This window comes from Salvelinus namaycush, chromosome 33 (assembly GCF_016432855.1).
Source record: "Salvelinus namaycush isolate Seneca chromosome 33, SaNama_1.0, whole genome shotgun sequence".
NCBI classification, from domain to species: Eukaryota; Metazoa; Chordata; class Actinopteri; order Salmoniformes; family Salmonidae; genus Salvelinus; species Salvelinus namaycush.
In genome coordinates this window covers 22,743,570-22,767,164 of record NC_052339.1, presented here as the reverse complement: position 1 = coordinate 22,767,164, position 23,595 = coordinate 22,743,570, and the positions used below count along the sequence as shown (strand labels likewise).

The window sequence follows — 23,595 nt, the reverse complement described above, 5'->3', positions numbered from 1 at the left end:
GAGTGAGTGGGCGGGATAAAATATTTATTTCTTGACGTATGGGTTGGTGGATAATTTTAATGAACCAATGGGCATTGAGACATTGTTTAGACTGGGCTTGTACTATAACTTTATGATACTATTATTGGTTGATTATAATAAATAACAGGCCAACTGACCAACTGGAGTTCTTGTCATAAAGGACGCGGACCCAAGGTCTTGGTTTACAGACAGCAAGTAACAAAATGTCAAGTAACATCAATTCCTTGTCTGTAGTTTACTGTCACTGTCTTTTTTTGTGTGAACAATTTGGTAAATACAATACATTCATTAGTAAATTAACCACAAAAGTAATCAAGGTCGTGACAATTTGTTCCAGTAATGTATTTGTATTTATTATTTATTTAATCAGGGAAAACCCATTGAGACAAGGGTCTCATTCTCAAGGGTGCCCAGATCACAGTAATGCAACAATCAAATACAATGTGAAACAAAACAGCAATGTAAAATAATATGAAAGAAAAACTGTTACATTCCTCAGATACTAGGTCCTCAATCAACACTTTAAATTTCCCGAGCAGCACCAGAACATCCAATTGTAAGGAGTTTTGTAAATTGTTCCAGCAGTGAGGTGCATTAAAACCAGGGCAATAGGCATGGGTGGACCTGGGTGCACACACTGGGGAGCCAGGCCCATCCAATCAGATTGAGCAAAAAGTAATAATATATATACATCACTTGCTTTGGCAGTGTTAACATATGTTTCCCATGCCAATAAAGCCCCTTGAATTGAATATATACAGTGGGGAGAACAAGTATTTGATACACTGCCGATTTTGCAGGTTTTCCTACTTACAAAGCATGTAGAGGTCTGTAATTTTTATCATAGGTACACTTCAACTGTGAGAGACGGAATCTAAAACAAAAATCCAGAAAAACACATTGTATGATTTTTAAGTAATTCGTTTGCATTTTATTGCATGACATAAGTATTTGATCACCTACCAACCAGTAAGAATTCCATCTCTCACAGACCTGTTAGTTTTTCTTTAAGAAGCCCTCCTGTTCTCCACTCATTACCTGTATTAACTGCACCTGTTTGAACTCGTTACCTGTATAAAAGACACCTGTCCACACACTCAATCAAACAGACTCCAACCTCTCCACAATGGCCAAGACCAGAGAGCTGTGTAAGGACATCAGGGATAAAATTGTAGACCTGCACAAGGCTGGGATGGGCTACAGGACAATAGGCAAGCAGCTTGGTGAGAAGGCAACAACTGTTGGCGCAATTATTAGAAAATGGAAGAAGTTCAAGATGACGGTCAATCACCCTCGGTCTGGGGTTCCATGCAAGATCTCACCTCGTGGGGCATCAATGATCATGAGGAAGGTGAGGGATCAGCCCAGAACTACACGGCAGGACCTGGTCAATGACCTGAAGAGAGTTGGGACCACAGTCTCAAAGAAAACCATTAGTAACACACTACGCCGTCATGGATTAAAATCCTGCAGCGCACGCAAGGTCCCCCTACTCAAGCCAGCGCATGTCCAGGCCCGTCTGAAGTTTGCCAATGACCATCTGGATGATCCAGAGGAGGAATGGGAGAAGGTCATGATGAGACAAAAATAGAGCTTTTTGGTCTAAACTCCACTCGCCGTGTTTGGAGGAAGAAGAAGGATGAGTACAACCCCAAGAACACCATCCCAACCGTGAAGCATGGAGGTGGAAACATCATTCTTTGGGGATGCTTTTCTGCAAAGGGGACAGGACGACTGCACCGTATTGAGGGGAGGATGGATGGGGCCATGTATCGCGAGATCTTGGCCAACAACCTACTTCCCTCAGTAAGAGTGTTGAAGATGGGTCGTGGCTGGGTCTTCCAGCATGACAACGACCCGAAACACACAGCCAGGGCAACTAAGGAGTGGCTCCTTAAGAAGCATCTCAAGGTCCTGCAGTGGCCTAGCCAGTCTCCAGACCTGAACCCAATAGAAAATCTTTGGAGGGAGCTGAAAGTCCGTATTGCCCAGCGACAGCCCCGAAACCTGAAGGATCTGGAGAAGGTCTGTATGGAGGAGTGGGCCAAAATCCCTGCTGCAGTGTGTGCAAACCTGGTCAAGAACTACAGGAAACGTATGATCTCTGTAATTGCAAACAAAGGTTTCTGTACCAAATATTAAGTTCTGCTTTTCTGATGTATCAAATACTTATGTCATGCAATAAAATGCTAATTAATTACTTAAAAATCATACAATGTGATTTTCTGGATTTTTGTTTTAGATTCCGTCTCTCACAGTTGAAGTGTACCTATGATAAAAATTACAGACCTCTACATGCTTTGTAAGTAGGAAACCCTGCAAAATCGGCAGTGTATCAAATACTTGTTCTCCCCACTGTATATATATATATATATACACACTGAACAAAAATATAAACGTGAGTTACAGTTCATATAAGGAAATCAGTCAATTTAAATGAATAAATTAGGCCCTAATCTAAGGATTTCACATGACTGTGAATACAGATATGCATCGGTTGGTCACAGATACCTTAAAATAAAAGTAGGGGATTGGATCAGAAAACCAGTCAGTATCTGGTGTGACCACCATTTGCCTCATGCAGCGCGACACATCTCCTTCGCATAGGCTGTTGATTGTGGCCTGTGGAATGTTGTCCTACTCCTATTCAATGGCTGTGCAAAGTTGTTGGATATTGGCGAAAACTGAAACACGCTGTCGTACATGTTGATCCAGATCATCCCAAACATGCTCAATGGGTGACATGTCTGGTGAGTATGCAGGCCATGAAAGAACTGGGAAATTTTCAGAATTGTGTACAGTTCCTTGCGGCATGGGACCGTATATTACCATGATTTGAACTTGTTTTGATCCAAACTTGTTTTTGCATGGATTCTGTGAGGCGGTTAGTGTTTAACAGCTAGGACCGCAATTTCTTGTCCCGGATTCCCGCTTAACTGACAGGTTAAAGTCTGCTTGAAATAGCCGCTAACCTAGCTAAGCTGCTAACGTTAGCCATCAAGCTAACAAAGTTAGTCCCAGATGAGTTTTCCAATGGAACCCTCTTTGTCTGGAGAATAAATGAACGGTTCCAGCACTGTATGAGCTGTATCTACTACGCTTTGTTTCAGGACAAACTGGATCACTCAGAGTTCCAATGCGGCACATGATTGCTTGTCGAGGATTATAGGCTTGAGGTGGCTTCCTTGATCACGCAGGTCGCCAGCCTACATAAGAAACTTGGGAAACCGCAGAGTGGAATATTTACCTTTTCTACGCCGGTGGCTAGATGGCGTTTGCGCATTTTGGATTCATCTCCATCTTGTCATTTGTTGTTATTCGACTGGCCGGTATTGCCCGCAGTTCTTTTGCCAGGGGAGCCATCTCCTGCCTCTCCTCCCCCAGCTGATAGCAGAGTCGAAGGAGCACAGCAAGAGGAGCATGGCATCAACGATGGTCGCAAATCACGAGCCATGGAAGCCGAAGATAGTGGCCTCCCGCAAAGCAGTCTACACTCCCAACGAGAGGCCTGGAGCGGATACAAACAACGAATAGTTTTGCTGCCCTGGAGCCTGATCTTCCTGCACCTTCGTTGCTGAGGGTACCAGTGTCTGAGGCTGCTGTGCCTACTCCTAATCCTTCCCCTACGATTTAGAAGTCGACGGGAGTGGGCGGATGTCCTCGTCCTTCTCGCCAGCCATGATTTTGGGCAGCTCCATGGTAAGAAATGTGACTGTTCCTGGTGGAAAAACAATGTCCTATCTCGGAGCTCAATTAAATAACATTACTAAGCTGCTCCCGAATGTCCTACGTCAGGACATGGACATTGATTCTATCGCAGTCCATGTGGGTTTTAATGACATTATGAAGGGCAGCTCTGAACAGTTGAAACTGAATTTCAAAGAGCTGATTGACTCTCCGCTACACACTAATAAAAGACCCACCATATCGTGGCTCTGTGCCCCCTCTGAATCGTGGCATTGAACGCTTTAGCAAGATTATTTTCTTCACAACTGGCTACGTGATTATTGCAGCTCAATGGGTGTAACTTGTTTTGACAATTTTGATACCTTTTGGAAACAAAACATGTTTTATAAGGAGGATGGGATCCACCCAAATCATTTGGGTTCCTGGATCCTTTCACAGCATTATAAGGCTGCTGTGGTATCCCAGGAGGTCTACCCCGGGGGATGGTAATAGAGGGGAGGTACGTGAGGTGACGTTGGCTCCCTCTGCTGGGAATACGGGAGCTGGGCACCCCGACATGGACAGCTAAGTGGAGGTAGTTAGAGGAAAGTGCCAACCAGCCGTGGAGGCTAAATATGGTGGAGGATGCGGACAACTCAATAGATTTGGGTGCCGTGGGGTCGAGTGTGCGGAGATTACCATGGAGGAGCTGGTGGCTCAGTTCATCCTCAGCCAGCAGAAGAAACAGGCTCTCCAGGAGCAAGCACTGGAGGAGCAGCACCAACAAAACCGCAGACTGGTAGCGGAGGTAGCCCAGTTGAAGGTTGGGAGGGCTAAGGAGTCTGGCCCGAATCAGTTCTTGGTTCAGTTAAGGGAGGAAGATGACGTGGAGTCGTATCTGTGCACCTTCGAGAGGACGGCACAGCGGGAAGGATGGCCCAAGCCCGAGTGGGCCAGGCTGTTGGCACCCTACCTCTCTGGGAAGGCCCAGAAGGCCTACTTTGATTTGAACACTGACCAGGCTGCAAATTATGAGGGACTCAAACAGGAGATACTAAGCCGTTATGGGTTCAATCTCACAAGCCGTGCACAACTGGTCCATGACTGGGCCTTTGACCCCACCCTGTCCCCCCGTGCGCAGATGAGCGACCTGGTGCAGCTGACCAAGGGCTGGCTACTGACGGGAAATACCGTCCCTCGCGATGCTCGACAAACTCATCCTGGATAAATACCTTCGGGCCCTGCCCTACGAGATGAAGAAGACGGTGAGCATGCAGAACCCCCAGAACCTGGAGGAATTGTTGACAGCGGTGGAAATTCACAACAACACCCAGGACCTGTTGAGAGGGCCCCTAGCGGAGAGAGGAGAGGCGGCGAGGGGGCCGACCAACACAAAGAGAGGCGAGGAGCTGAAGGGGGTCCGGACGGAACCAGCCGAGGCTGTGAAGCGGGAGGGTGGCATAAATCGACGATGCCGGCGGCTGCTGGACCCCGATCAGAGACGCTGCTATGAGTGCGGTGAGCCGGTGCACCTCGCGTGGAGCTGTTCCGGCCGGTAGGAGGCCATGTAGGGTAGCCTAGTGGTTAGATCGCTGGACTAGTAAACGAAAGGTTGCAAGTTCAAATCCCCGAGCTGACAAGGTACAAATCTGTCGTTCTGCCCCTGAACAGGCAGTTAACCCACTGTTCCTAGGCCGTCATTGAAAATAAGAATTTGTTCTTAACTTCACTAGGGTAGGGGGCAGCATTCGGAATTTTGGATGAAATGCATGCCCAAATTAAACTGCCTGCTTCTCGGGCCCAGAAGATATGATATGAAGTTTCCAAAACTGTTAAAATAGTGTCTATGAGTATAACATAACTGATTTGGCAGGCGAAAACCTGAGAATAATCCATTCAGGAAGTATTTTTTGTTTTTGTTTTGTTGTTTTCTATTCAATGCCACTACAGTATCCATTGACTTAGGACTCAAATTGCAGTTTCTATGCCTTCCACTAGATGTAAACAGTCGTTAGAAATTGTTTCAGGCTTGTATTCTGAAAAATGAAGAAGTAAGAGCAGTCTGAATGAGTGGACGCTAAAGTGTCACAGAGCTTTTTCATGCGCACGACCGAGAGAGTGCGTTTCTTGTTTACCTTTTAAATTGACAACGTTATTGTCCGGTTGAAATATTATCGATTATTTAGGCTAAAAACAACCTGAGGTTTGAATATAAACATCGTTTGACATGTTTCTATGAACTTTACAGATACAATTTGGATTTTTTTGTCTTCCTGTTTTGACTGCGTTTGAGCCTGTGGATTACTGAAGAAAACGTGCGAACAAAACTGAGGTTTTTGGATATAAAGAGACTTTATCGAACAAAAGGAACATTTATTGAGTAAATGAATGTCTACTGAGTGCAAACATTTGAAGATCATCAAAGGTAAGGTATTAATTTTATCTCTATTTCTGACATGTGTAACTGTTCTACTTGGCTGGCTACTGTTTGTAATGATTTGTCTAGTGGGCTATGTTCTCAAATAATCGTAAGGTATGCTTTCGCCGTAAAGCATTTTTAAAATCTGACACCGTGGTTGGATTCACAAGAAGTTCATCTTTAAAACTATGTAAAATATGTTTTGTTTTCTGAATTTTTATAATGAGTATTTCTGTATTTGAATTTGGCACCCAGCAGTTTCACTGGCTGTTGAAGAGGTGGGACGCTACCGTCTCACGTGCCCAAGAGAGGTTAACTGACTTGCTTAGTTAAAGGTAAAAAAAAAGAAAAAAGAAAGCTCTCCGCACCCCCCAGCTCTGGGATAACCCAGGTGGTGAGTTACGTCACCTCCTGTTGGGCGCACACCGAGACGGCCCCTCCGATGGTTACGGTACGAATCGATGGCATCGACACCAGCGCTCTGCTGGACTCCGGCAGCATGGTGACCCTGGCCCACCCGCAGTGGCTCACATGAGAGGGGAAGGAGGAACCGTTGGTGAAGACTGCGAGGGGACACCAATACATCCTGGTAATCATGGATTACGCCACCCGGTATCCTGAGGTAATCCCGCTATGCACGGCGGCAGCAAAAGGTATCGCACGGGACCTCTTCCATTTATTTAGCCGGGTGGGTATTCTGTGGGAAATCCTGACGGACCAGGGCGTTCATGTCCGCGTTCATGTGTGATGAAGGATGTCTGCAATCTGTTACGAGTCAAACAGGTGAGGACCCGTGTGTACCATCCACAAACCGACAGGCTGGTGGAACGCTTCAATAAGACCATGAAACAGATGCTGAAGAAGGTCAGCATCTGAGAGAGACGGGAGGAACTGGGACCACCTAATGTTTTCAGTGCGCAAGGTACCCCAAGCATCCACGGGGTTCTCCCCCTTTGAGCTCCTGTATGGCCGTGGGCCCCGCGGGCTGCTGAACCTAGCCAAGGAGGTCTGGGAAGAGCAGCCAACCCTTCCCTTCACAGCGTAGTAGAACATGTGGAGGAGATGAGGGAGAGGATGACGGTGATTTGGCCAGTGGTGAGAGAGCACATCGCCCAGGCGCAACGTGCCCAGGAGCGTGTCTACAACCACGAGAGTTCCAACCCAGTGAGAAGGTCTTGGTGCTGAGCCCTACCACGGAGACTAAATTCCTGGCTACGTGGCATGGGCCCTATGCCAACCGGGGCGGAGAAAACCCCTCCAGCTTTACCATGTGAATTTACTGAAGAAATGGCACGCACGCGAGACGCTGTGCGTAACGTGGACCCGGCCACAGCAGGGCCCGCTCTCAGTCGAAGTGGCAATGGGGGAAGATCTCAGCCCGACCCAACGACAGGAGCTCAGAGAGTTGGTCCAGCGGAATACGGCCATGTTCTCCGAGATGCCGGGGCGCACGGACCTAGTGGAACATCAGATCCACACCCTTCTGGGAGAAAAAGTGCATAAACGGCCATACCGGATACCAGAAGCCCGAAGGGTGGCGGTCCAGCGGGAAGTGACAACAATGTTAGAAATGGGGGTACTGGAGGAGTCACACAGTGAGTGGTCTAGCCTCATAGTGCTGGTTCCGAAACCGGACGGAACCGTCCACTTCTGTAATGACTTCCGGGGCCTGAACGAGGTCAGTAAGTTTGATGCCTACCCCATGCCCCGGGTGGACAAACTGATCGACCGCTTAGGGATGGCGAGATGCGTCAGCACCTTGGACCTGACGAAGGGGTACTGGCAGGTGCAACTGGCAGCGGCCGCACAGTGAGTACGCAGCGGCTTATCTGGATGACATAATTGTGCACAGTGACAATTGGGAGTCACATCTGTGTAAGTTACAGGCCGTGGTTGATGCGCTAAGGGATGCAGGTCTGACCGCGAACCCCAACAAGTGCAAGCTGGGCTACGCCGAAGTGGAGTACCTGGGATATCAGATCGGGAGGGGAAATGTGAAACCCCAAGAAGAAGAAAAAATCGCTGCCATTAGGGGATGGCCGGTCCCCCGAACCAAGAGGCAGGTAAAGTCATTCCTGGGGTTAGCCGGCTACTACAGTAGATTTGTACCTAACTTTGCCGCAATAGCTTCTCCCCTCACAGATTTAACAAAGGCACGACTACCCCAGACGGTGCGATGAATGGAGGACACAGAGGCGGCGTTCCAGGCCCCGAAGGATGCGCTATGTTCGCACCCGGTACTCGTCACCCCGGACTTCTCAAAAAACCTCCTGGTCCAGACAGACGCGTCTGAAACTGGGGTAGGGGCCGTGTTGTCCCAAGAGCAGGAAGGCGAGGAGCACCCTATCATGTATGTCAGCAGGAAGCTCCTCCCGATGGAGAAGAAATACTCAATTGTCGAGAAGGCCCTCGACACCCTCAAGTACCCCCTCAAGTATTATTTCCTCGGGAGGAAGTTCACCCTGATTACTGACCATGCCCCCCTCGTGTGGATGGCATGAGGTAAGGACATGAATGACCGTGTCACCCGCTGGTTCCTGTCCTTACAGCGATTCTCTGTCATCCACAGGTCGGGGGCCCAGCACGGCAATGCGGACACCCTATCCAGGAGGGATGCAAACCTAGCCCTGAGCATGCCTCCCTCCCAGTCAGGGCTAAGGGAGTGGGGGTGGTATCCCAGGAGGTCTACCCCGGGGGATGGTAATAGAGGGGAGGTACGTGAGGCGACGTTGGCTCCCTCGGCTGGGAATACGGGAGCTGGGCACCCCGACACGGACAGCTAAGTGGAGGTAATTAGAGGAAAGTGCCAACCAGCCATGGAGGCCAAATAAAAGGAGCACGATGGCACACCGCGGGAGAGAAGGGAGAGAGACGGACACCAGTTAAGAGAGAGAAGGAAGACTGAGCAAAACCTAAGTTATTTCTTTGATATATTTATTTTCTGTCTTAGTAAAGTTGTTTTTTGGACTAAAACCTCCCTGTCTCTGTGTCAATCTCTGCACGCTCAACCCAACACCCCACGGTTTACCACACTGCGTTGAGACAATGAGTTATCAATGACCCAAGTCCAGCTCAGTTAATCCCTACCATTGTGTCGCTGAGTCATCACAATGCTTTAGCAAATGTACATTACACCAGGGGCATTGGTAGACACAATGTAAGTAACCTAATTTATGTCCCTCTAACTGCCCTGAATGCCTCAGCTGATCCTACAGCTATTGTATGCAGCAATCATGTGCCTATAAACCAGATGTATGCTGTTAGCACTAAGGCAATGTGCCCTAGTAGGAAGTCCACTGTGTGCAGCTCACCCTGCACTAACATAAATAACATGAGAATATCTGCTTCTGCTAAGCTTCCCAGTAAAGCAATGAAAACAAGCACGCATCTCATTTGATACAGCAGTAGCAATACAAGGTTAAAACATTTACAGAAAATACAGAAATGCTAGGGGTGGAGGTGATGCTGTTTATATTCAGAACCACATTCCTCTAAAGCTTATGTTCATGTTAAATACTGTTGAAGTAATTTGGCTCCCGAGTGGCACAGATGGCACTGCATCTCAGTGCTAGAGGCGTCACTACAGACCGTGGTTCGATTCCAGGCTGTATCACAATCAGCCTTGATTGGGTGAGAACATATTCATTACATAAATAGGCCCATTGAATTTTGTCTATCTTGCCGCTCCAAATATAATTTTAACTTTCCTAAGTGTAGGCAAGACCATAAGCAAATATGTAAACTGGGATATGACTAAAGAGTTAATCATGGTGATTTTTCCACAAATATACAGGTATTTTCCTTTCCATGGTAGCAAGATCGTATCTATTTTGCTAACTTTATATTCAAATGTATTTTAATGAGACAGATATTTCACCAGATGTGTAACTGTGAAGTATCTGGTTGACGGTTCCACTTACTACCAAATATGATGGTGAGAGGAAGCCCAGTGGCAGAATATGGAGTTAGATGGGTTTTGGCCGACATTCTGCACATTTTCTCATCGATGACACATTTGATCTCAATACAGCTTTCTGTTTCCAAAACTAGAATCTGTTACGAACAGAGTGGACAACGTTTTTTAGATTTTACCCTTTGCCAAAGTTTCCAAAACTTGCGTTGTTTAAAAGGAGTGCAATGGCGAATTGAGTTATTGCAAACGTCAAAGTGTAGGCGTTCCCTAATGGAAAATGCGCAACCTGGTCTCAGAGCATTTCGTATTATTCTATACGTAAATCCATATAGTACCCTACATTACTTTGGTGTGGTTACATAAGACAGATCGGGGTGGCTGGGTGGACGTATAACGTAGGTGGCCATAGAACGCGAACGTCTAGCAGCCCAAAGGTTGCGAGTTTGAATCTCATCACAGACAACTTTAGCATTTTATATAATTACCAACTTTTCAACTACTTGCTAATTTTTAGATAAATAAATATAAAAGCAATGTGCAACAATTTCAAAGATTTTACTGAGTTACAGTTCACACTTCTCCAGCGTGCCAGTTGGCATCGAAGGTGAGCATTTGTCCACTGAAGTTGGTTACGATGCCAAACTGCTGTCAGGTCAAGACCCTGGTGAGGACAATGAGTACAAGTACGCAGATGGTCTTTCCTGAGACGGTTTCTGACAGTTTGTGCAGAAATTTGTCACTAATGCAATCACACAGTTTCATCAGTTGTTTGGGTGGCTGGTCTCAGACAATCCTGCATGTGAAGAAGCCAGATGTGGAGGTCCTGGGTTGCAGTTTTTAAATGTGGTGTGCGGTTGTGAGGCCGGTTGACGGACTGCCAAATTCTCTAAAACAACTTTGGAGGACGCTTAGGATAGAGAAATTAACATTGGATTCTCTGGCAACAGCTCTGGTGGACATTCCTGCAGTCAGCATGCCAATTGCACGCTCCCTCAACTTGAAACATCTGTGTCATTGTGTTGTATGACAAAACTGCACATTTTAGAGTGGCCTTTTATTGTCCCCAGCACAAGGTGTAATGATCATGTTTAATCAACTTCTTGATATGCCACACCTGTCAGGTGGATTATTTTGGAAAAGGAGAAAGGCTCACTAACAGGGATTTAAACAAATTTGTGCACACAATTTCAGGTAAATAATATTTCTGTGCATATGGAACATTTCTGGGCTCTTTTATTTCATCTTATGAAAACTGGGGCCAACACTTTACATGTTGAGTTTATATTTTTTTTCAGTATACTTTGCAACTACTTAGCATGTTAGCTAACCATTCCCCTCACCCTAACCTTAACCATTTTTGCTAACCCTTCACCTAACCTTAAATGTTTTAGCTAACCCTTCTTCTAATCCTAAACTTAACCCTTTAACCCAACTCCTAAATTTAACTTTAACCTTAACCTTAACCCTTAGCCTAACTAACACGAGTGAGCTAGCTAACGTTAGCCACCTAGCAAAAATTCGTAACATATATGTTCTGTAAAAATCCTAACATATTGTACTTTTTGCAAATTCATAACACAGTCGTGAAGAGGACACGACAAAACCTATGCCCCCTCAGGAGACTGAACAGATTTGGCGTGGTTCCTCAGATCCTCAAAGGTTCTACAGCTGTACCATAGTGAGCATCCTGACTGTTTGCATCACTGCCTGGTATGGCAACTGCTCGGCCTCCGACCGCAAGGTACTACAGAGGGTAGTGCGTACGGTCCAGTACATCACTGCGGCCAAACTTCCTGCCATCCAGGACCTCTATACCAGGCGGTGTCAGAGGAAGGCACTAAAAATGATCAAAGACTCCAGCCATCATAGTCATAGACTGTTCTCTTTGCTACCGCACGGCAAGTGCCAAGTCTAGGTCCAAGAGGCTTCAAAACAGCTTCTACCCCCAAGCCATAAGACTACTGAACATCTAATCAAATGCACACTGTTGCTACTCTCTGTTATTATCTATGCATAAGTCACTTTAATAACTTTACCTACTGTACATGTATATATTACCTCAATTACCTCGACTAACCCCGGTACCCCCTGTATATAGTCTCGCTATTGTTAATTTACTGCTGCTCTTTAATTATTTGTTACTTTATTTCTTATTTTTCCTTTAGGTATTTTTCTTAAAACTGCATTGCTGGTAAGTAAGCAAGGTCTACACCTGTTGTATTCGCAGCATATGATAAATATGATTTGATTTAATACGAATTGTAAATCATAACATATCACCCGAAATGGGTGATGGACAGCCATAAATGAATAGCTACTGTACCATACGAAACATAACATATCATACTAAATGTACGTATAGGATAATACGAAATGCTCTGAGAACACGTTGCAACACATGCTAGAACGCGTCAATAGGCTCTCGCTAGCTCGTGCTTGGCTCTGCCCATCTTCTTCCTTGTTCTGACCACTATGATTTTTGGCCTTTCTAGGGAGTTTTTCCTAGCCACCGTGCTTCTACACCTGCATTGCTTGCTGTTTGAGGTTTTAGGCTGGGTTTCTGTACAGCACTTTAAGATATCAGCTGATGTAAGAAGGGCTATATAAATACATTTGTTTTGAAATTTGATTTGATGATTCACTTGCTAAACTTGGAAACGACAGGATTTGGTCGATCTTGGGTTAGTTATAAACATCTTCGGCCCTAGTGTCCTGGCTGACAGAAAAAACGCTCTGATTGGCTCTTCGTCTTGTCAGTCACAACGGAACTGTCCAATCAGCTGTCTTCACACAGAGGCCGTGATGAATCGTAAAATGTACCCGTTAGCTAGCTAACGTTAGCTATTTGACGAAATTGTATGACCGAAACAGCTTTCTTTTTTTAACCTAATCGCTGTCATTGTATAATCAAAATAACGGGAGATCACTTGGAGAAAAGGTAATAATATGCTAATACTGACTAACGTTAGCTACTGTAGCCCAGAGAGTAATGTGTTTCTGGTTGTCCTGGGCGTGTTTTCAGAGGTTATGCGTGGACAACAATCAATGCTACAGCAAGGTGAAGGAACCAGCTAACGTTAGGAATTCTTACAGTTCTGATTATAAACATGGATGGCCATTCACCATCACCCATTCATTCAATTTGCATGCAAACGATTGTGAAAAAAAGGCAATGACAAACTAGCTAGCTACATTGGTTAGCTAGCCCGCTAACCAGTTTGCTAGCTAGTGGTTTTGGCTATTGATCTTGCTTGCGACTGGTTGTTCAGAATAAAACTAGGGTAATTCTCAGTAAAAAAATCTCCATATTTGCTTTATTTTGGTCCGTTGGGCATTTTGTTGTAACTGTGGCCTCCATAATGAGCCTTATTTGCACTATGTACTGGCCCATTTCAGAACAGCCTGCTAATGTGACGTTAACAGTATTATATCATTACATTGTTTAATTAAACCTGTGTCATCATGTGTCACATTTTTTTTTCACCTTTATTTAACCAGGTAGGCAAGTTGAGAACAAGTTCTCATTTACAATTGCGACCTGGCCAAGATAAAGCAAAGCAGTTCGACACATACAACAACACAGAGTTACACATGGAGTAAAACAAACATACAGTCAATAATACAGTAGAAAAATAAGTCTATGTAATGGACTGCCACGTTTTATGTTTCAGCCAAGTGTCTGAATAAATAACTAGCACTTTAAAAAAAAACCTGCTTTAACATAGTTGTGTTAGTAGGCTTACAGACAAAAATAATAATGGTGTTGCTTTTTACGTGACCTGTCAAATTGATTTGTTTTTCACAAATCACAATCTGATGCTCATACTGATTGCCGTATTTGAACAGATCGATACATAATGTGTTATTGGCAGTGTCTTTTCAATTGGTTGGTTTGGTCTTGCAGTGAGTGTCCCACAAATAAAGGCATTAGAGACTGTTGCCACTGAAACAGATGCCATTGTAATGAATATGTTCGGTACTGTACAGCTAAATCTAACTTGATCCTATTCTACCCACAGTGTAAAGAGGCTGGTTTGATGTGCATGGCACTGGGAGAGGAGGCACCATGAGTAGGGAGTTGGATGCGCTGACTGTGGTGAACCAGCTACGAGATCTTGCAGCTGACCCCCTCAACAGACGAGCCATAGTACAGGACAACGGCTGCTTACCGGGCCTCATCCTCTTTCTGGACCACCCCAACCCTCAGGTCGTCTACTCAGCATTATTGGTAAGGCTCATCCACCATCATTTGGTCATTTTGTTGGTTATGCAAGGTCAGGAATTTTCCTTGCTCCAGGCCCTGTAATGCACAGTGGTTGAAAAAGTACCCAATTGTCATAATTTAGTAAAAGTAAAGATACCTTAATAGAAAATGACTCAAGTAAAAGTGAAAGTCGCCCAGTAAAATAATACTTGAGTAAAAGTATTTGGTTTTCCATTTTTTTAAGTATCAAAGGTAAAAGTGTAAATCATTTCAAATTATTATATTAGGCAAATCAGACGGCACGATTTTCTTGTTTTTTAAATTTACGGATAGCCAGGAGCACACTCCACACTCAGACATAATTTAAAAACAAAGCATTTGTGTTTAGTCAGTCCGCCAGGTCAGATGCAGTCAAGATGACCAGGCATTTTTTCTCTAAGTGTGTAAATTAGACAATTTTCATGGCCTGCTAAGCATTCAAAATGTAACGACCACTTTTGGGTGTCATGGAAAATGTATGGAGTAGAAAGTACATTATTTTCTTTAGGAATGTAGTGGAGTAAAAGTTGTCAAAAAAAATATAAATAGTAAAGTACAGATACCCCAAAACACGACTTAAGTAAAAATACTGGAAAGTACTACTTAAGTATGGTTATGCAGAAATGTGACCTGATCCATTGATCAAAAGGAATTGGAACAGGGAAGAAAGATCTAGGCTAATCTTGAGTGTACCAGCAGTGTGCACATATTCTCGTACTGCTCATGATAACAAGTGTCAGTCTGAGGAGTTTATTTACACAAGTTATGTAGCTGTCCTCTCGAGGGGTTCTAAAAGTGAGGTGGTTTGTGTGTTCTTGTCATGTGCCCCCCCCCCCGCTGTCCAGCTGTGTCAGGACAGGTTAGTGATGGTGTGTTCTCAGGCATATCTCCAAGAATCCGCACACACATCTGAGTGGTTTATATAATAGTTCTTATTTAGTGGTGACCTGGACACTGTACTTGTTGCGTGTTTGCATTGGTTATGCAACACACACATACCCAGTACTTGCTCTTGCTGCACGTAAGTGGCTGGTTGGCTGCTTAGCCATGTGTGGTGTGTGTTTGTGTGTATGCGTCTTTGCTTGTCTGATTTTTAACACACACTACAGTGTTTCCCCTATTTTCTACCCCCCCACCTCCTACCGCTACTACCAATGCAACCCACCCCCCCTGCAGCAGCAGCCTCAACCCTTGCCACCACTACTGAAAACAATTCTGGGGGAAACACTGTGCCCTGACAGACATAAAACCAAAGATGGTGTTAGGTCAGTTTGAGGTAATGGTTTCCCTTGTCCTTCCAGGCAGTACGCTACCTGGCAGAATGTCGGACCAACAGAGAGAAGATGAAGGGAGAGCTGGGCATGATGCTGAGTCTGCAGAATGTCATGCAGAAGTAAGTCCCCTCCCCATCACCGCCACTGCACTGCATCAGAATGAGCAGACAGACACACACACATGGAAGCATACTGTGCACTTTTCACTTTAACCTCATCCTAGTATTTCTCTTGCTTTCAGCAGGCAATATGTGCATGTTTGCAAATGTTCTGGACAGGAAGGTTGTCTAAGGTTGACATGTAAGGATGAATTTGATTAATTCTGATTTAAAGTGGGTCTGTAAACAATTAATTTGCTGTTTCCACACATTGAGGGATTTAATGCAACCTGCCACTTGTTTTTTTTAAATATCACAATTAATCTAGTCAGTGTTCTCACTGGCTTTTGTTAAATGCTGAACAATGTTAGGGTTGCCAGGTATTTCTCTCAAGGACTGTTATATTGGGCTGTGCAGCCAAGATCTACACTTTCATCACTGCGTCTGTCATGTTCATGTCCATTGAATGCCATTTAGCCAGGCATAAAACATTTACAATTTAATTTACCCTTACTATATACCCTTTATTATTTAGGAAGCCCTCCTGTTTTAATTTATTGACCCTTATTTTTATCAGTTGACTGAGAACATATTCTCTTTTACAGCAACGACCTGGGGAAGAGTTATAGGGGGGAGGAGAGGGTATAAATGAGCCACCTTTGGGTACCTTGCTAAATCAAAATGGCCGACACATTGTGGTCACCCAGAGGCGGCTCTCTAGTCTTTAGATGTGTGTGATGCTCCAGATCGGGTTGTTGGGTGAGAGTATCTGGAGGGTGTTTGGCGTTACGACTGCTGCTTATCACTGGCACTAAGATGGAGATATGCCAGCGGTTGGCAGGCCCATACCAGGCTGTATGATCTTCTCCTAGGGCCCAACTCTCTGTGAGACTGACCCTGGGCCTGGAGCTAACCAGCCAGTCACTTCAGCTAGTGACAGGCCCTGTCAAGAAGGGCCCTGTGGTCACACCGGCTCCCCCTGCTACCATTCTACACACCCTGACTTTGGGCAGAGGTCGTTCATGGCTGGAGAGTGTGAACACAAGACTTAAGGGAGGGACAGGCTAGCGAAGTTTCTCTATGTTGGTGTTAACACCAGTCCAGTCCCAAGGCTCTGCTGTTACACTCTGTGTGGGGATCAATTTTATTTTAAAGCTGTTTCGAGTCCTTTAATGAAAATTGGTAGTGATACCATGTAGCTTGTGGAAGGTGCGTTGTCTAGTCCATTCGGAAAGTATTCAGACTTTTTCCACATTTTGTTACGTTACAGCCTTATTCTAAAATTGATTACATTATTTTTTCCACTCATCAATCTACACACACTACCCCATAATAACAAAGCAAAAACAGGTTTTTAGAAATTGTTGCTAATTTATAAAAAAAAAAAAAAAAACATCAGACCCTTTACTTTCTTGAAGCACATTTGGCAGCGATTACATCCTCAAGTCTTCTTGGGTATGACGCTACAAGCTTGGCACACCTGTATTTGGTGAGTTTCTCCAATTCTTCTCTGCAGATCCTCTCAAGCTCTGTCAGGTTGGATGGGGAGCGTTGCTGCACAGCTATTTTCAGGTCTCCAGAGATGTTCGATTGGGTTCAAGTCCGGTCTCTGGCTGGGCCACTCATGGACATTCAGAGACTTGTCCCGAAGCCACTCCTGCGTTGTCTTGGCTGTGTGCTTAGGGTCGTTGTCCCGTTGGAAGGTGAACCTTCGCCCCTGTCTGAGGTCCTGAGCAGGTTTTCATCAAGGATCTCTGTACTTTACTCTGTTCATATTTCCCTCTCTCCTGACTCGTCTCACAGTCCCTGCCGGTGAAAAACATCCCCACAGCATGATGTTGCCACCACTCTTCACCATAGGGATGGTGCCAGGTTTCCTCCTGACGTGATGCTTGTCATTCAGGCCAAAAAGTTGAATCTTGGTTTCATCAGACCAGAGAATCTTGTTTCTCATGGTCTGAGAGTCCTTTCGGTGCCTTTTGGCAAACTCCAAGCGGGCTGTCATGTGCCTTTTACTGAGGAGTGGCTTCCGTCTGGCCACTCTATTGTAAAGACCTGATTGGTGGAGTGCTGCAGAGATGGTTGTCTTTCTGGAAGGATCTCCCATCTCCACAGAGGGACTCGGAGTGACCATCAGGTTCTTGGTCACCTCCCTGACGAAGGCCCTTCTCCCCCAATTGCTCAGTTTGGCCGGGCGGCCAGCTATTGGAAGAGTCTTGGTGGTTCCAAACTTCTTCCATTTAAGAATGATCGAGGACACTGTGTTCTTGGGGGATCTTCAATGCTGCAGACATTTTTTGGTACCCTTCCCCAGATCTATGGCTCGACACAATTTTGTCTAGGAGCTCTATGGAAAATTCCTTACACCTCATGACTTGGTTTTTTCTCTGACATACACTGTCAACTGTGGGAGCTTCTATAGACCGGTGTGTGCCTTTCCAAATCATGTCCAATCAATTGAATTTACCACAGGTGGACTCCAATCAAGTTGTAGAAACATCTCAAGGATGATGAATGGAAACAGGATGCACCTGAGCTCAATTTTGAGTCTCATAGCAAAGGGTCTGAATACTTATGTTAATAAGTTACTTCTGTTTTTTATTTTTAATACATTTGCAAAAATTTCTAAAAATCAGTTTTTGCTTTGTCATTATGGGGTATTGTGTGTAGATTGATGAGGCTGTAATTGAACAAAATGTGGGAAAAGTAAAGGGGTATTCCGAATGCACCATGTATGTATATGTGTGTATATGAGAGAGCGATATATGATCGTAAGTAAGGTTTGCTATTATTATGTTTTAGTTAAATATTATATCTGTTTGGGCTTCTTGCGGTCAATTTGCAGTCTACAAATGATTTGTAATTATGTTCCGGCACCCGACCATTCGTTCAAGAAAAAATCAGCCCACGGCTGAATCTAGCTGCTGATCCCTGATCTAGAGCTTAGCCATGCTTTCCGCTAAGGAGGCATTGTACTTCTATTAGCCAAGCTAACGTATGCTTCAGAAATCATATTTACTGATCAATCTCGCTCTTTATGATCTGTCTGATGTTCTCTGTTGAATGAGAAGACTTTTAATACTTTCATTAACAGTATAGCCTAATTATTAGACATTTTAGAGACTGACAGAGACCTTTGTGATTGTGAATGTTTGGCCGTTTTTATGATTGTAGTGTGGTAAATTCTCCTTCAACAGGGCTGTCTATTTATTCAGTGGAAAGGTTAGGTAGTGACAAGCCTGTCACAGTGGCTCTCTGTAGGCGTATGGGACCCCCCCTCCCCCTCATGCAGCTGGACAGCTCTCTTACCATGCAGTTTGTCTGGCAGAGCGACGACCTTTAGAAATATCAACCACTCTGAGAGAGACATGGACAGGCTTAGACCACAGAGGACAGGACACTGAACTGTAACGGAGACCGCCGTCGTCCTGTTGTACAAAGAGACAGAGTAGACATGGATACTTTTTACTGTGTATGTCCACTTTTCTTCTGACTTGGATTCATTGCTACCATCTTGCCCTTGTCTGGATTTGAGGAGAGTATGACGAAGAAGTCAAGGTTTTTAAAATTAATGTAAAAAAATAAATAAAAATCTCTAACAGCAAGTATGCATTTGTTTGCTGAGAGAACTGTCCACAAAATTATTTGAAAATTAAATGTTTTATACTTAACCTCTCTCGTTCTTTCTCCCCTCTCTCAGGAGCAGCTCCCCAGGGGAGACCAAGCTGCTGGCGTCTGAGATCTATGAGATTCTGCAGGCAGCTGGCAATGAGGCAGAGCAGGCTGAGGCTGCCTCCTGCAGACGCAAGGCCCACTTCTTCCTGGGCTCCACCAACAAGAGGGCCAAGACCGTGGTGCTGCACATCGACGGCCTGGATGACCCGGTGAGTGGATAGTGGTGTCTCCACCTTGTACAAACACTATGACACCTGAGGAGATCAGTTTGCCAAACCAAAAATCCAGGCTTGATTCCAAACAGTTTTTTTGCTTCATGACTTCTGGCCTTAATGTGTCTCACTGGAATCAAAACGGGTGAGGAATCAAATCTGTCTTCTTTATAGTGATAGGCTAACACATTTCGAGAAGTTACCACCACTAGAACCCCTGAGACAGGCATATTGTTGCTCTGTTGTCACGGTGACCACAGTGTTAACAGAGGTTGTCAGGGAGTGTAGGTCAGTGTTGTAAATGTCAACCATTGAACAGCAGGGGGTTGAGATCAGACCTGAATACCACACCACAGGAGAGCTGCACCTGTCCCTGATCACATTACACCAGACAGACTCAGTGACACACCACTCATATCTTCACACACACAGGACAATGAGAGATGAGCTCTTTTGAAATGTCATGTTGATTGTTATGTTGCTGCTGTAAATGTAATGTAACAGGAAACCCCTTCATCCGAATAGAACGTAGATGGTTACATTTGTATCCGGCGCTGCTTTCGCGTCAATATTGTATTTTCTCGTCCTCTCATTTTTGTTTATTTTCCCCCTGCTGTCTCTCAGACTCGTAGAAGTCTGTGTGAGGAGGCCCTGTTGAAGATCCGGGGGGTGATCAGCTTCACCTTCCAGATGGCTGTGAAGAGGTGTGTGGTCAGGATCCGCTCTGACATCAAGGCTGAGGTGAGTCCGACCACAAAGGCGCGCTCCATCCATTAAACACTGCACTCTGGCCAGAGAAGAAGAGTTTAAAACATCAGTTATTTTGGTTACAAATCTGTTATACAAAGACCGCCCATCTTTGTGTTCCTCAGGCACTGGGCACGGCGATCAACTCCACCAAGGTGATGAAGGCTGCACAGGTGGTGAAGGGAGAGGATGGAGGAGAGGTGAGTAGAAGGAGGGGGAGGGATAGTACTCAAATCAAACTCAACTTTATTTAAAGTGCATTTGAAATCGCAACATTTTATAGTAAAATGAACGGGGGGAAAAAACCTGAAGGTAATAAAATAGATTAATAAAAGAACATCAAAACAAAAAACCTTTCCTAAAATAATAGTGAAACCATTGTTTTAAAGGCCAAGCTAAATAACTGTAAAATAATTTATTAAAGACCAGGCTGAAAAAGGTGAATTTTCAAACGTGATTCAAAAATCTCAACTGTGACCGGTTGCCCTGTTACCTGACAGGGCAAGTCTTTGTGGTGGGTTATATTAGGGTGCTGTGGTTCATTCTCTAACTCAAACGGTCCACACCCAGTGGGAGTAGGCATGGTAGAGCTGGAGATGCTTCTGTGTCTCTGTGTCTCTGTGTGTCTCTGATGGTAGTTATTTGGAGTGACTGTTAGCTTGTCATATCTCTCTGTCCTGAGGGTGTTACTCACCTCCTAGTCACATGACCAATCCCAGCATGCCCTCGAAGCAGTGTGTCACGACACCCTGTATCTATAGGAAACCGAACCCCCTACACCCATCAAATGTTATATGTCACAGTCTACACCTGTTGTTTACGAAGCAGAACAGTGAAATGCTTACTTAGGGGCCCTTCCCAAACATGCAGAATACCATAAAAAATACATGAGGATGATAGGATAAAAACATTAGTAACACAAGGAACTCCCCCTCCCTGCTGAAGTAGTTAAATTAGACTAGACCACTGCTCCCCTCCCCCTGGTCACTGTGATGGTAGGCTGGGAGGAGTTTTCTCAACAGGAGCCACAGCGCCTCACTGACCTGCTGCTGTTCCCCTGCTGTCCAGCAGGGGGAAGAGCTGGTTCACTTATGTTTCAGACATGGCACTAGAGGTCGAGAATAGTTTGAGGTTGCCTGATCTTGGTTTTGTTTTGTTGTCTTCACTATATATTTTTTATGTCAAACCAGTTTGCCACTAGGTAGGGATTCTGAACTATTCCCTGTTGTCTTTCCCCCCCCCAGCTGATGCTTCCATTCCAGGAGGGTGCAGAGGAGGCGGTGGTGGAGCACAACGAGGACATCCCAGACTACCTCCCTGAGGAGGAAAGCCCGTCTCAGGAGCAGGACAAGGCCGTGACACGCGTTGGCTCCATCACAGATGGCGTGGGCTGGCTCAGCACAGCCGCCAACTTCCTGTCCCGCTCCTTCTACTGGTGACCACTTCCTGTGTCAGTCCCAATCGTCACAACCCCAAGCCCAATAACCACCACCCGAAGGTCACCTTAGCCCCGCCTATTTCATCCAGCCCTTTTACACTGCTCTCTAGTCCCTCTCAGCAGCTACACAGAGTACCACTCTGCTCAGTGTACAAGGAGCGCTGGACTGCCAAGTGCAACCTGCAATAACCTTTACTTGTTTATAAAACAAAATTAGTTAAGATAATGCTAGCTACTGTACCACAGGCTGAACTCGCTGCACACTAAATACACTCAAGTCAATCTACTCGTTATGCGTCTCATAAGCCATAGACAGAGGACTTCAGAATCATCTTACATCTCTTTTCCTTTAGAGAAGTAGTTTTCTCTGACGCCCGATGGGTCCATCATCTCTTTGAAACCAAATTGCATTGTGGGAATGCGTTGTGCTGCATCGTCTTCTGAGTTTGAGCGATTGCATTGAATGGTGCTGCGCTTGTGGAAATTGGAGTGGTTTTTGTGCTCTCTGTTGCTTCTTTTCCTCATCTTTGTTTTGATAAGGTTTTTTCACCCTTTTTCTGTTTGCCAATTTGATAATCCCTAATTCACTTTTCGTTCCCCTGCGGTGGGGGGCTTTTGTTTGTGCCAATCTTGCTCACTGCCTTGTTTTCATCATGTCTCTATCCTTTGTTGTGTGCCTTTTGGACTCTTCACTGCCATGTATTGCTATGTATTTGTCCAGTTTAACTTCACTCGAAACCTCTGAAGCCTTGTGAATAATGCAAACTGTCTTCTCTGCGTTGGGAGCTATTTCCCCTAGCAGCTCATGTCTCTCATAGAGAGATGTCATATTTTTAGCGAGACAAAGACCCCGGTGAAGGACGGCTGATGACACTAGCTGCTCCATAGAGGACTGATGCAGAAAGAAAAGGGAAATGATACTTACTGTTATACTGTAGAAAGTCGACTTTAGTACACATTACTTCTCGTTAAATCCTCCTAGGACTTGGGAGTCTCTTGGTTGTACAGTAGAGGTGAGTGTTCAGACGGATCATTGTTTATGTTGAAGTTGTGATGCGTTGACTCGCATCAAATTTACTTCTTTAGCCTTTTCCCCTTCATCAGTGTTTTCATATAGGATTATCATACGGTCATCTGTCGTCTCAAAGGTCTGATTTAGAGTAGACAACTGGTCCTAAATCGGTGTGGTAGAGACAACCACCTCAGGGCTTGATAGCCACCTGCTAAATGTGTGTCCCTCACCCTTAAGCCCATCAACATGTTCACTATTGTGGCCCAGCCACTATAAATGTTTGTTTTTTACCCCCCTTTAGCCAGCAGTGTCCTTAAAATGACATACACATACGGACACACCATTGCTGCTGTCAGAAGGACACTAGAGGTGTAAGCAGTATCACTGGTCTGGATATGTACATTTCAAATCAAATTTTGGTCACGGTAACACATATTTAGCAGATGTTATTGCGGGTGTAGCGAAATGCTTGTGTTCCTAGCTCCAAAAGTGCAGTAGTATCTAACAATTCACAATAATACACACTAATCTAAAAGTAAAAGAATGGAATTAAGAAATATGTAAATATTCGGACGAGCAATGTCGGAGTGGCATTGACTAAAACACAGTAAGAGTAGAATACAGTATATACATATGAAATTAGTAAAACAGTATTTAAACATATATTAAAGTGACTAGTGTTCCATTATTAAAGTGACCAGTCTCTAAGGTGCAGGGTTGAGTAACCGGGTGGTAGCCGGCTAGTGATGGCTATTTAACAGTCTGATGGCCTTGAGATACAAGCTGTTTTTCAGTCTCTGTGGCCCAGCTTTGATTCACTTGTACTGACCTCGCATTCTGGATGGTAGTGGGGTGAACAGGCCGTGGCTCGGGTGGT

At 44.9% G+C, this 23,595-nt stretch overlaps 1 protein-coding gene across 1 annotated transcript; it reads left to right on the top strand.

The window, feature by feature from the left end:
* Positions 1 to 12,584: 12,584 nt before the first annotated feature.
* Positions 12,585 to 23,218, top strand: LOC120027792 (armadillo repeat-containing protein 1-like). Its single transcript, XM_038972823.1, has 7 exons — positions 12,585 to 12,957; positions 14,039 to 14,247; positions 15,564 to 15,655; positions 19,335 to 19,518; positions 20,146 to 20,262; positions 20,394 to 20,468; positions 21,513 to 23,218. Exons 2-7 carry the CDS (start codon positions 14,086 to 14,088, stop codon positions 21,705 to 21,707), a joined length of 825 nt encoding a protein of 274 aa, XP_038828751.1. The 5' UTR covers positions 12,585 to 12,957; positions 14,039 to 14,085; the 3' UTR covers positions 21,708 to 23,218.
* The last annotated feature ends 377 nt before the right edge of the window (positions 23,219 to 23,595 follow it).

What these genes read in the sequence shown, in the direction of transcription:
- LOC120027792 (XM_038972823.1), top strand. Translation starts at nt 14,086, where the DNA reads ATGAGTAGGGAGTTGGATGCGCTGACTGTGGTGAACCAGCTACGAGAT. An exon ending in TCGTCTACTCAGCATTATTG is followed by an intron (nt 14,248 to 15,563) that starts GTAAGGCTCATC and finishes TTGTCCTTCCAG; the next exon opens with GCAGTACGCTACCTGGCAGA. An exon ending in GCTCTGACATCAAGGCTGAG is followed by an intron (nt 20,263 to 20,393) that starts GTGAGTCCGACC and finishes TGTGTTCCTCAG; the next exon opens with GCACTGGGCACGGCGATCAA.